The sequence below is a fragment of the Bufo bufo genome, chromosome 1 (genome assembly GCF_905171765.1).
Source record: "Bufo bufo chromosome 1, aBufBuf1.1, whole genome shotgun sequence".
Taxonomy (NCBI): Eukaryota; Metazoa; Chordata; class Amphibia; order Anura; family Bufonidae; genus Bufo; species Bufo bufo.
This window is the reverse complement of record NC_053389.1, coordinates 439,633,190-439,646,465: the sequence shown is the minus strand read 5'-3', so window position 1 is coordinate 439,646,465 and position 13,276 is coordinate 439,633,190. Positions and strand designations below refer to the sequence as shown.

The window sequence follows — 13,276 nt, the reverse complement described above, 5'->3', positions numbered from 1 at the left end:
GGCGCCCAGGGGTCTCCCTGCACTTACTAGTATGTCTGGGCGCCGCTCCGTTCGCCCGGTATAGGCTCCGGTGTCTGCGCTCCCTCTGACTGATTTCTTGTATGAGGCGTGTCCCTTGCTGCAGCGCTGGCCAATCGCAGCGCACAGCTCATAGCCAGGCTATGAGCTGTGCGCTGCGATTGGCCAGTGCTACAGCAAGGGACACGCCTCATACAAAAAAATCAGTCCAGTACAACAGAGGGAGCGCAGACACCGGAGCCTATACCGGGCGAACGGAGCGGCGTCCAGACATACTAGTAAGTGCAGGGGGACCCCTGGGCGCCGCTCTGCCCACTGATCTAGTTAGTTTTTAGTTTCTACAGTAGTGAAAGGTCCTCTTTAAATAGCCTTATGCCTACAACATGTGCTATGTGCTACATAAATGACTCCCATTGAGTCCTGAATGTATTAGGCTGATTTCACACGGGCGTTGCGGATTGGGGCCGGATGTGTTCAGAGTGCGTTCAGTGAAACTCGCACTATTTTGCAAGCAAGTTCAGTCAGTTTTGTCTACAGTTGCGTTTAGTTGTTCAGTTTTTTCCGCGCGGGTGCAATGCGTTTTGATGCGTTTTTCACGTGCGTGATAAAAAACGTAATGTTTACAAATAACATCTCTTAGCAACCATCAGTGAAAAACGCATCGGTCCCGCACTTGCTTGCGGATGCAATGCGTTTTTCACGCAGCCCCATTCACTTCTATGGGGCCAGGGCTGCGTGAAAAACGCAGAATATAGAACATGCTGCGATTTTCGCGCAACGCAGAACTGATGCGTGAAAAACAACGCTCATGTACAAAGCACCATAGAAATGAATTGGTCAGGATTCAGTGCGGGTGCTATGCGTTCACGTCATGCATTGCACCCGTGCGGAAAACTCGCTCGTGTGAAAGGGACCTTACTTGATCTAATAATATGGTCAGAGAGATGTACATTATGGCTGTTTGTTCCCTATATGGCCATGTCACAAGTCTATACTATAGCTGAATTAGTAAGGGTTGCTAGTACTATAGAATAAAGGTTGTTAGTATTATAGGTTTGTATTTTATTTTCTGCCTGCCCTTTTTCTCTAGTGCACTTCTAGTCAGTTTTGGGACCCAAAATCAGGAGTGAATGATAACCTGAACGTGTGGTCGTACTCTTAAAGCAAACCTGTCAACATGAAAAATGCAGTCCAATCTCCAAGCAATATGCTATCATGCAGAAGTAGCTAAGCAAATTGCTATATAGCTGTAAGGGCAAATATTCAGCAAACCTACATTTAGTTTGCACATAAAAGACGCAATCAATTTTCTCTTCTCTTTGCTGATTAGCAGGATGTTTACACGATGCAATATTTTGGATTCAATGTTCATAGTAATGTTCGTTTTCCCATCATCTGCCCATGTAAAGGGTCTTTTATACAGTATCTTTATAGTGGTCCAATTCTTTTTTTTTTCCTGATACAGAGCTACAAATCCCCCTAACACAGTGGTCCCCAACCTTTTTTGCACCAAGGACCAGTTTCATGCAAGATCATTTTCCCAGGGGGAAGGGGGTGGGGGGTTCCGGGCAGGGCGTAGGGGGTGGGCGGGGCTTAGGGGGTGCTAGTTGGCGCTGACTGATTCACGCGCATAACAAAACACAAGGTGCATATTAAAATATATAAAACTATATACTGACTATATAAACTGACTAGGGTCTCTGCTGCACTGGTCTCTGCTGCACTGGTCTCTGCTGCACTGTACTGTATTTTTCTCCCTATAAGATGCACCTAGGTTTTAGAGTAGAAAAATAATAAAATAAAAAATTTTCATTACACCTCAGGTCAGACCAGCAATCAGACCCCCAATGTTAATCAGACCTCAGATCAGACCCCCATTGCCTCAGATCAACCCCCCAACCTTTAGCCATCTATCAGCCCCCATGTCAGCCATCAGCCCCCATGTCAGCCATCAGCCCCCCATGTAAGCCATCAGCCCCCCATGTAAGCCATCAGCCCCCCATGTAAGCCATCAGCCTCCCATGTCAGCCATCAGCCCCCATGTCAGCCATAAGCCCCCATGTCAGCCATAAGCCCCTATGTCAGCCATCAGTCCCCCATGTCAGCCATCAGTCCCCCATGTCAGCCATCAGTCCCCCATGTCAGCCATCAGCCGCCCATGTCAGCTATCAGCCAGCCCCCAGCCCTTATGTCAGCCATAAGCCCCCATGTCAGCCATAAGCCCCCCATGTCAGCCATAAGCCCCCCATGTCAGCCATAAGCCCCCCATGTCAGCCATAAGCCCCCCATGTCAGCCATAAGCCCCCCATGTCGGCCATAAGCCCCCCATGTCAGCCATAAGCCCCCATGTCAACTCCCAGCCCTTATGTCAGCCATAAACCCCCATGTCAGCCCCAGTCCTTGTGTCAGCCATCAGCCCCTTATGTCAGCCATCAGCCCCTTATGTCAGCCATCAGCCCCCCATGTCAGCCATCAGCCCCCCATGTCAGCCATCAGCCCCCCATGTCAGCCATCAGCCCCCCATGTCAGTCATCAACCCCCCATGTCAGCCATCAGCCCCTTATGTTAGCCATCAGCCATATGTCAGCCCCCACGTCAGCCATCAGCCCTTATGTCAGCGCGAATAAAAAAAAAAAAAACACTTACCTCTCCTGCTCCTGGTCACCATCGCGATCCTCTTCATCCTGCTGTCGGCTGTGTATCGCGGCACACAGTGTGAGGTCACAGAGCGACCTCACGTTGTGCACAGCCCTGCACAACCGATAGCCGAGCCGAGGACCAGAAAGCGGTGAGTACAGATCCTTCACCGCTTCCTGGTCCTCCTGTACTAATGAAGCGCTTCCATAATGGAAGCGCTTCATTAGCACCGCGTTAAAGACGGCCCTGATCGCCGCGGCCCGGCAAACAATCTTCCAGGGCCCGGTCCTGGGCCGCTGCCCTAACACCATCAAATTTTATTTCTATGAATAAAATAATTAAAACTGAATGTTTCAACTTTAGCAACTAAGTTAACATTCCAACCATTTTTATTTTAGCTACCAGTAATAATGACAAGAAAAGGTAAATAAGCGATGTAACAGAATTGTTTTTCATTTCAGATATTATATACAGGCATTGTTATATATGCACCTGCTCTGGCATTGAATCAAGGTTAGTGTAACTTACCTTAAATCTTATTGACAATCCTGGCATTACTGCAAGAACTGGTGCTGCCTGATGGTCTTCTATCATGTGACAAAACAGATGATGTCTTGACATGATATCAGGTTTTGAGATTCCTGCAGCCCTAGAGTTTCAGTTTTACAGTCTTTGCAACCCCCCCCCCCCCCCCCCCCACACACACACACACACCAAAACTGTAGCTAAAGGCTCATGGGCCCTGATGCAAGTGTTCAGCTTCAGCACCCCCTCCCTCAGTGTTTTGTGGCAAGGGGCAGGGGTGCACATAGCCTTTCTGCTGCCTGAGGCAAAAATTGAAACAGCACCCTCTGTTAGGAATATTTACTCTCTTGCCTAACGGTGTGTCCCTGACACATGATTTCAGTGGCCAGCTTGAATTAAGTCTTACCGGTACCGGGAGAATGAAGAAGATAGACCACATGAACACATGTCTATTTCCAATCCATTCTGGTTTATTCACAGCTGGCAAACAGTTTTAATAGAGGGGGTTGAGCTTCCTTTACATCCAATCATATGTTAGCATTAGTATTTGACCAATAGTATGGTCACACATAAGCTCTGCATTAACATCATAGCTGACTCATAGTAACAGCATTTGACCAATCAGGTATATACACATAAGCTAGCAGACACTTGAGCCAGATGTCCTTTTATGGCTAGAAGGCTGTTCATACTTTCAACATGTATGGATTTCCTGAAACAGTTTAAGGAAGTGTCTCACATTCCATAGGGGGAAGGGAGGTTTTGTAGTGCACTAACCAAATGTAATACACGTGGCTAAATGAGACAAAATGGAGTCACATATATCCCATCAAATCCCCTCTTAGAACCTTATATATATATATATATATATACTATATGGTTCTTTCTCTGCTCTTCCTTGGTTTGCTTATAAGCCTTTAGGTATTCCATATACCCTTCAGCAGTATAATCCTCAGGCTTTGTTGAGGTTGTGTTTGCCTCTTCTACCTCTACCGGAGTATAGAGAAATGTTGAGTGTACCCCTCTTTCGGCCACATTTTTTACATATGACAAGAAGGGAGGGCGCACACTGCAGGCAATCGCAGAGACACACTATTGCAGCGACCACGGCGAGTGCCACTCCTAAAACATATCTTATTTGACCAAAGTCAGATATTCAGCCAAAAAGGCCAGTCCCACCAACCTTGGTCAACATCTTGTTTTATATGTTTTATCATCTCTTCTAATTGGCCTATTTTATCTTTTATTCCACGGGAGTGATCCAATTAAATTGAAACAACACATCCCTGCGAACGCTGAGCATCCTACATCATGTTGGAGCAATAAATAGTCAATAGTTGCCCTATTCTGCAAGATAGCCTTTTCATACGATTGTATATCCAGCAGCATATCTTGCAGAACTGCACTAGTGACATTTATCTGTTTTACCATAAAACAGGCCAGTTTTGATATTGTCCTGTGGTTATATATGGCCAACCCTGGTACCCCTATCAAAGATACCCCTAAACTCATATATTCTAATCTAGAGAGGAGATTCACATTATAATCACAATTTTCTGGTAGCTGTAGGGAAGTGTCTCTCGTGTGTCGTGTCTGCATTGCTGGCAATAGTGGTATCATTGCTAATGTCAGCCTGGCTATTGTACAGGGTCCCTCTGTTATATTGGCCGGTATGTATGTGTAACTAGTATTCCCACAGGCCAATACCCATCCTGTTGGTAGAGGTACATGTTTGTCTAGGGATGGTACTGTTTTTGTAATATTACATTGCATATTCTTTCCTGATATTATCTTTTTACAATTACCTAAATCTCTATCACAAATATTTGGCTTAATCTTATTCTGCATTTTTGCTTGTATGCAGGGAGGCAATAGTGTCTCATCACAGGTGAAGTTATAACATATTTCTGCTGCTGTGACAAGACCTGTAATTACTTCTATCATATTACTCTGCAGATTCTCATATGTAGGACAGTCATAACAAGCATCATAAGGATTTACATATCCATATTTAACATCATGATCCTCCATATCTGCGTCATTCCATTGGGAACGTAGGAGCTCCGTCCATACGTCTAGTGGGGTGGGGACTGCTACCAGACATGTCTCCAAAATGTTAGATGCCGATAAAGTGGTTTGGAGACAAAAGTCAGTTAAGTTCAGAGTTTTGGCCAGGTACAGCCATAAGTTCTCCTTTGTCTTGCATAGACTGTCTTCCCCTCTGCATTCTGTTTTCAGGTATATCTGTCTGTTCCACAGCCATGGGACAGTAAGTAGGAGACACAAAATTACAATTATTAAGGCACTACATCTCAGCCATCTCGAGGAATTTCCCGACTGCGTCATCTCGTTGGGGGTCAAGGCTGTCTGCCTCCGTTAGTACCCCTTCTGTATCTTCTTCGAGGTCAAGGCTGTCTGCCTCCGTTAGTACCTCTGGGCCTCGTTGGAGGTCAGGGCTGTCTGCCCCCGTTAGTACCTCTCTTTTCTTCACCACCTTAATCCTTGTGGCGTGGATCCACGTGGGCGATTGTTCAGTGAGGACCGCTGTTCTGGTGATCACGACTACCTCGGTGGGTTGTCCGTAGGTGAAACTTCCTGGTTCCTTTCCCTTCTTTAAGATCTTGATCATCACCTGGTTGCCTATCCGGAATGGACGGGTTGATTCCTGTGAAAGAGAAGGAGACTTACAAGCCACTTTTTCTTCAGTTTTACTGAGGACTTTGATCAGATTAGTACTTCTCTCTGATCAGGTCCAAGTCCCCTTCCTGCACCACCAGGGGGCGTCTTGCCCATGGTGTGGGGAAAGGCCTACCCATGAGTATCTCAATGCTGTTTATGTCCTACTCTGTGGAAATGTGCTACTTAAGATGGAAGCACTGTGTTGGGGGAATGCATAACTTCCCCTCTTCGCAGACTAATCCTATCTCAGGATTTTTCTGCAATACTGGATAACACCAGTCCTGCTGTTCCTGTTCAGTGACATACCACTGAAGATCAGTAAGTATTTTCAGCATCTCAGGGGTTGGAGATGCCAAACATGGCATCTCCCAATGGTTATACAAACCTGTGAGGTTGCTTTTGGCAACTCATTTCGCCATCTTAACTGCCAGCGCATTGCCCTGTGAGACATGATCCTTACCATCTGCTGCCGTGAATCCTCTCCTCTGCCAGATCATACCATGGTCCCACACTACCCCATGTGTGTACCTACTCTCAGTATGAATGGTGACAGGTCTATCAGCATGTAGAATACATGTCCTAGTGAGTGCAATAAGCTCAGCTGCCTGCTGTGTTGAGTGCGGATGTCCTTGAGTAGGCCTACAACATCATGAGTGGTGTGCAAAATGGTGTAATGTCACATTGTGAAAGAATTTGCCGACTCTATCATCATAGCACAGGCTGCAAGAGAACTCAGACATGCCGACATCCCTTGAACAGAGGTGGGCATTACCTTTGAGAAAAACACACAAGGACGCAACTTGCCTCCGTTTTCTTGTGTCAGTACACCCGCCATGGTTTTACAATTTTGGCATGCAAACATGTGGAAAGGCATATTATAGTCAGGGAGGCCCAGCCCTGGGCTCGACATGAGTAAACATTTCAAATAATCAAATGCATTGTACATTTCAGAAAACCATTTAATCAAATCTGGATTTCCATCCAGAGTGGCTTGCCTCAAAACATTGTCAATAGTGGGAGCAATCAGTAATCCATTGTCTACCGTTTATCATACCAAGGAAAGATAACATTTCTTTCCTGGTGTGCGGGGCGACCAAACCCGCAATAGACTGGACTCTTTCTGTGCTGATTCTCCTTTCACCTTTTGTGAGGACAAAGCCCAAGTATTCAACCTGCATTTTACACCATTGCATTTGCTTAAGTGTCACTTTGTGACCACATCCTGACAACCATTATAACAGTGATAAACCATCCTGAATGCTGGCCTCCGCTGACATGCTACACAGTAACAAATCACCGACATATTGCAGCAGCACAGAACCTTGGGGGGATGTACCATGACTCTAACATCGCTCGGAGGACTATGCTGTACACTACAGGTGAATCAGCATATCCCTGGGGCATTTCTGCACCAGGTCAGTTGGCGTCTGTCAAAGGAAAAAGCAAAAAGTAGTCTGGTTATCTTATCAACTGGGATAGAAAAGAAAGCATTTTTCAGATCTATCACACTGAACCAAACAGCGTCTGCTGGAATGGCAGATAATAATTAAGTGACATCAGGTACAACAGGGGCTATAGGCACAATGATGTTGTTGATGGCCCTTAAATCCTGTACAAAGCGGGTAGCACCATCTGCCTTTGTCACTGGATTCACGGGCGTGCTGTAGGGTGAAATCACCTCTTCCAGGATTCCCTTTTGTAGGAATTCCTTTATCATTGGCCTAAGCCCATCAAGTTTCTCTTTTTACAGCAGGTATTGTTTCTGGAACACTGAGATGACACCTGGTTTCACAGTAGCTGTGTAATGTGTGCAATCTATTAATCCTGTGTCATATTCATTTGAGGACCATAATGCAGGGTTAATGTTATTCTGGGTGGTCCTGTATGTTTGCAAGAATCAGTGGCACTGGTGTAGAGACTGGAATGAGACCTGAGTGTACTCTTATGTCCTGATTCTTTGCTGATACCTGCAAGTTAAGCCTAATGAACAAATCTCTCCCTAATAGGCTGACTGGGCAATCTAGTATAATGCTAAATACATGACATGATGTATTCCCTGTCCATGGTTTCTACTGGTAAGGAATCTGTTCTGTATGTCCTTGTCAGTACCCCATTTATTCCCATAGAGGGCTCACATTTCCTTCCTGACACTCTGAGTCACCTAAGTCCGCCCCTTTTGGTGGACGCTTTGGTCTGTCTTCTGTTCTGCCATTAGTATCTTAGCTGTCCATACGAGCAGAGCTCTGATGTTAAGCACAACACTGAACATGTAACATGTAACTGCAAACATTGAAACAAACAGATCTGACAATACAGACATGAACACACAAAGGGCCCATAAAAACTTTTCATTGAAATAAAAATGTACAGCTTGATCAATGCTGTTGGTACCAATAAAAAACCAAAAAACTTCCAAGAAAATAAAATAAAATTCTTAATGCGCATATTTAAAAACAAATACCGTATTCCATACGCATTCATATACATTTTCATGTACTCATCTTCACAAACCAGCTCATAACCACGCCCTTATACATAAAATATGAATTGCACACACACAGCTCTGCTACGTACATACAACTCAGAGCCACACCCATTCACATTCCACTGAATCATCTATCTTTCACCCAATCACACAATCTCTTTGTTACATCCCAAAACTTGCAGCACAGACAAACACAGCAATTGCTGATGGTCTGTCGCTGTAAAACAATATACATGTTAATCATACAGTCATTTTGTTAAAATTAACAAATCATCTTATATGCCATGTCGTTTTTTTGGTTTAGTGTTACACACATCGTTACTTATTCTATATAACTAACCCTTCCCCCATTTCCTCTGCCTTGCGTCTCCTATTTCAGGAGTATTCAAACAGGGGAAGTAAAGCAATACATCAAGACGTTCAGCTGTACCACATGTTCCTCAAACTTTTACTCACATCTGAATAAGGACTTATTGGGTGCAACCTTAGATTGATACGAGTGGACACTTCCAATTAGCATCATCACTGCAGGCACATTTTAAACCATCGGAACATACAATTGGGAAAGATCTAATCCAATACTGGAGCCCTGTCTGGAATATCTTATAGATAACACAGGTTAGTATCTTCACATTCTGCTGATGCATTACCAATTAGCAGCCCCCCTCCCCCCTCAACCCCCATATGAAATTCCTGAGCAGAGGAGGGGGGTGAGATGGGAGGGAGTTCTCTCTGAAAACACATCTCAAACAGGACAGGAAGAAGTTCTTGTAGGACTACAAGTGACATTTTGGAATGTGGTGGGGGGGAGGGATGCCTCATGGCAACCTTTGTTCTCTATAGGATTCAAAATCCTCCATCTTGAAATAAGAAATGCTGCTCATTTCATTTCTCTAACTTCAATTATCAATACACTTATGCATTAACTGTCCATCTTTTAGTGCTGTAATCTCTAATTCTAGGACTATAAATCGTCACTATTTAAACACACACAGATCATTAGGGCAACAAAACTTAACCAGTTCATTTCTGAACGTTTAACACAAGCCCTTTCTAATTGCAAACACTGAAACACTTTTTCCCTTGCCATGAATTAACTTCCTGACTCTGCTGTGTCTTGTCACTCACTATAGCCCAATTGTCTACTCATGTGTTAACTAGGAAATAATTTGTGGGACTAGACCGTGCAACAAAGTTTACATGTTGGCAGTGATAGAAACAGAATGATTTCAAAGCGGGATGCGACCGTAAACTTACCACCCGGCCAACATCTCACACAGACAGATAATCTTAATACTTCTAAAATACTTATACTATATATACATAAGAGTTAATTCAAGCTTGTATCCTTCTGTTCCCGGAACAGATATCCTTAGTGCACTATCTAACGATACGGACTCAAATGAGCCTCTTACAATCAACATTTTATAACGATATGGACTCAATGATATGAGCCGCTTACAATCAACAAGCTCCCTGAGCTTTTGCACGTGTCCCAGACATCGTAATTCACCGAAATCATAAATAGATGGTTCGACTTACTTGAATGGGATTTTGGTCATTGCTCCCAGGTCCAAGGCGGACAAAAATTGATGTCTTTCACGGTAGACCTGAAGAGTTGACCCTCCCAATCCCGGACTGAGTCCCCAGATCTGTTAGGAATATTTACTCTCTTGCCTAACTGATTTCAGTGGCCAGCTTGAATTAAGTCTTACCGGTACCGGGAGAATGAAGAAGATAGACCACATGAACACATGTCTATTTCCAATCCATTCTGGTTTATTCACAGCTGGCAAACAGTTTTAATAGAGGGGGTTGAGCTTCCTTTACATCCAATCATATGTTAGCATTAGTATTTGACCAATAGTATGGTCACACATAAGCTCTGCATTAACATCATAGCTGACTCATAGTAACAGCATTTGACCAATCAGGTATATACACATAAGCTAGCAGACACTTGAGCCAGATGTCCTTTTATGGCTAGAAGGCTGTTCATACTTTCAACATGTATGGATTTCCTGAAACAGTTTAAGGAAGTGTCTCACATTCCATAGGGGGAAGGGAGGTTTTGTAGTGCACTAACCAAATGTAATACACGTGGCTAAATGAGACAAAATGGAGTCACATATATCCCATCACCCTCCCATGCCAAATTCTCAACCTAAAACCTTTCCTCCAGATTTAGGCCTCATGCACACGGCCGTTGCCCAGCCGTGGCTGTATTGCAGCCCGCACACTGCGGGGCCACAATACATGGGTACCGGCATTCACTTGAATGGGTCCGCAATTCGGGAGATGGGGTGCGGTGCGGAACGGAAGCATGGAGCGGAACCCCACAAAAGCACTAGGGAGTGCTTCCATGGTGTTTCTTTCCGTGCCTCCACACCGAAACAAAAATAGAACATGTTCTATTTTTTACAGTGTGGACGGATCACGGACCCATTCAAGTTGAAGGGGTCTCGATCCGTCCCGGCTGCCGCACGGATGTGGCCCGTGCATTGGGGCCTGCAATTTGCGTGTTCAAGAGGCCTTACTATTAAAGACATACTTGGAAAACATTACATACAGAGCTACAGAACTTAAAGGGTAATACAGTGCCAAATACTTCTTACATCCAGTGATGTCTCCTCTGATGTAGACGTTCACTTTCCTCATCTTTTCCATTAAGAACAGACTGCAATGATTTCTTTCAGCCATGTCTCGTCTCTGCAGTTTGACAAACAGACATCTTATTTTCCTACTTTTCCATCCTCTTCCCACCTTCTGTATACCCCAATACTGTGCACACTGTGCTCCACAACACTGTATGGCAGAAATAGATAATCTATCTGAAACGACTAGAACCACAGGAAAAGTGCCCTCTTCAATAATTATTGGCACACAGTGCCCTAAAAAATACTGTGCCCAGCAAATAGTGTACCTGACACTAATACTGTAGTGTAAACAAAATGTCCCCCAAAAATAATTGTGCTAAGCTGATGCCCCCCACAGTAATAGTGCTCCCCCAAGGTCCCACCAATTGAAATAATAATCTGCCAGAGTACACAGTGTTAGTGTCCCCAATATAAATAATGCCCCTATTGCTATTAATTACTAGTAATTATATTCCCCGTAGACCCACAGTAGTAATAATTCTATTTATAATGTGTGCCAGTACAAAAAATACCACCTTATAATGTGTGCTAGTACAAAAATACCTCCTTATGAACCCCCTTACCTTTTACATCAGACCCCCATATTATACCACAAATCAGACCCCCATATCACACCTCAGATCAGAGCCCAATATCAGACCTCAGATCAGACCCCCATATCAGATCTCAGATCAGACCCCCATATCAGATCTCGGATCACCACCATATCAGATCTCGGATTAGACCCCCATATCAGACCTCAGATCAGACCCCTATATCCTAAGACCCCAATATCAGATTCTCAGACCCCCTTATGAGATCCTCACATCTCCATAACAGATCCTCAGACCCATTATTAGATCCTAAGACCCCCATATCATATCTTAAGACCTCAGATCAGACCCCCATATCATATCCTCAGACCCCCATATCAGATTCTCAGACCCCCATATCAGACCTCAGATCAGACCCAAAATAAATAAATAAACTTAACTCTCCTGCTCTGCCACTCCTCCGCAGGTCAGGTGTTCTCTCCTTCAGTCCCTGCTTGCTGTTCTTCTCCAGGCACGGTCATAGCGCGTGCCTACGGCCTGACGCTATATGCAGTCAGGACAATGCAGTGTTGACCTGAAGAAGACGGAGGAGGATGAGTACAGCACTTGCAGACCTTCACTTCCCCCGACTCCTGCATACTAGTGAGCACTTCCATAATAGAAAATAGGACTATGTGGACCCCCCTGGCTTTGGTGCCCAGTTGCAATTGCGACCGCTGCGACCCATATAGCTTTGCCACTGCCCTCCCAGTCACCTCTATGATCAGTACAGGAAGGAGAAAGATCCTGGAGAAGTGAGTAACTAAGAGCCCCCAGGTATGCAACATTAACCCATCCTCTGCTCTCCACCCAGGATCCTTACAACCTCTTCATTGCCCTAGACCAGTGGTGGGCAACCTTTTTTGTCAACTGAGCCAAATATTGCCAAAACCACGATTGGAATTTCTTTCGAGAGCCACATTTTTAAAACCTAAAATATTGCATCAACAGTACCAGTGAGGACTATTAGGCTCATGCACACGACCGTGTGCCGCAAAAAAGTAGCGCATGCTGAAGTGAATGGGTCCATGATGCGTGCTGAACACGGCCGTGTGCAGCCCGCATCAAGGACCCATTCACTTCAATGGGTCCAGGATCCGGGCGCATGCACTACTTTTTTGCGGTGCGGAGGCACAGCCAGAAGCACCACGGAAGCACACTGTAGCACTCATATCCCGGATCCTGGACCCATTGAAGTGAATGGGTCCATGATGCGGGCTGCACACGGCCGTGTGCAGCCCGCATCATGGACCCATTCACTTCAGCATGCGCTACTTTTTTGCGGTGCGGGCAGTCGGATGCGGATCTCGAACCCCATTCAAGTGAATGGGTCCGCGATCCTCATGCAGCTGCCCCATGGTTTGTGTCCGTGCATTGCGGACCGCTATTTGCGGTCCGCAGCACAGGCACGGCGCCCTTACATTCGTGGGCATGAGCCCAGAGTGTGTTTTTGAATACTTTTAAATGTACTTTCTTTTATTTGGATCTTGATTATTATTATTTTATCTTTATCATTTTTTACTTTTCTTAAACTTGTCTGCAGATGTGGATGTAATGTGGATGACGCACTTATGGGGGATATCTGTGGATGACGCACTTATGGGGGATATCTGTGGATGACGCACTTATGGGGGATATCTGTGGATGACGCACTTATGGGGGATATCTGTGGATGACGCACTTATGGGGGATATCTGTGGATG

The 13,276-nt window shown here is 45.0% G+C and overlaps 1 protein-coding gene across 1 annotated transcript in view; it reads left to right on the top strand.

Annotated features, from left to right (window-relative positions):
* Positions 1–13,276, top strand: part of LOC120978824 (sodium-coupled monocarboxylate transporter 1-like) — a 79,124-nt gene that overhangs the window by 5,190 nt on the left and 60,658 nt on the right. Inside the window, exon 3 of the mRNA XM_040407193.1 lies at positions 3,117–3,168. Coding sequence (XP_040263127.1) covers positions 3,117–3,168 — 52 coding nt within the window. The remainder of the gene's footprint in view (positions 1–3,116; positions 3,169–13,276) is intronic.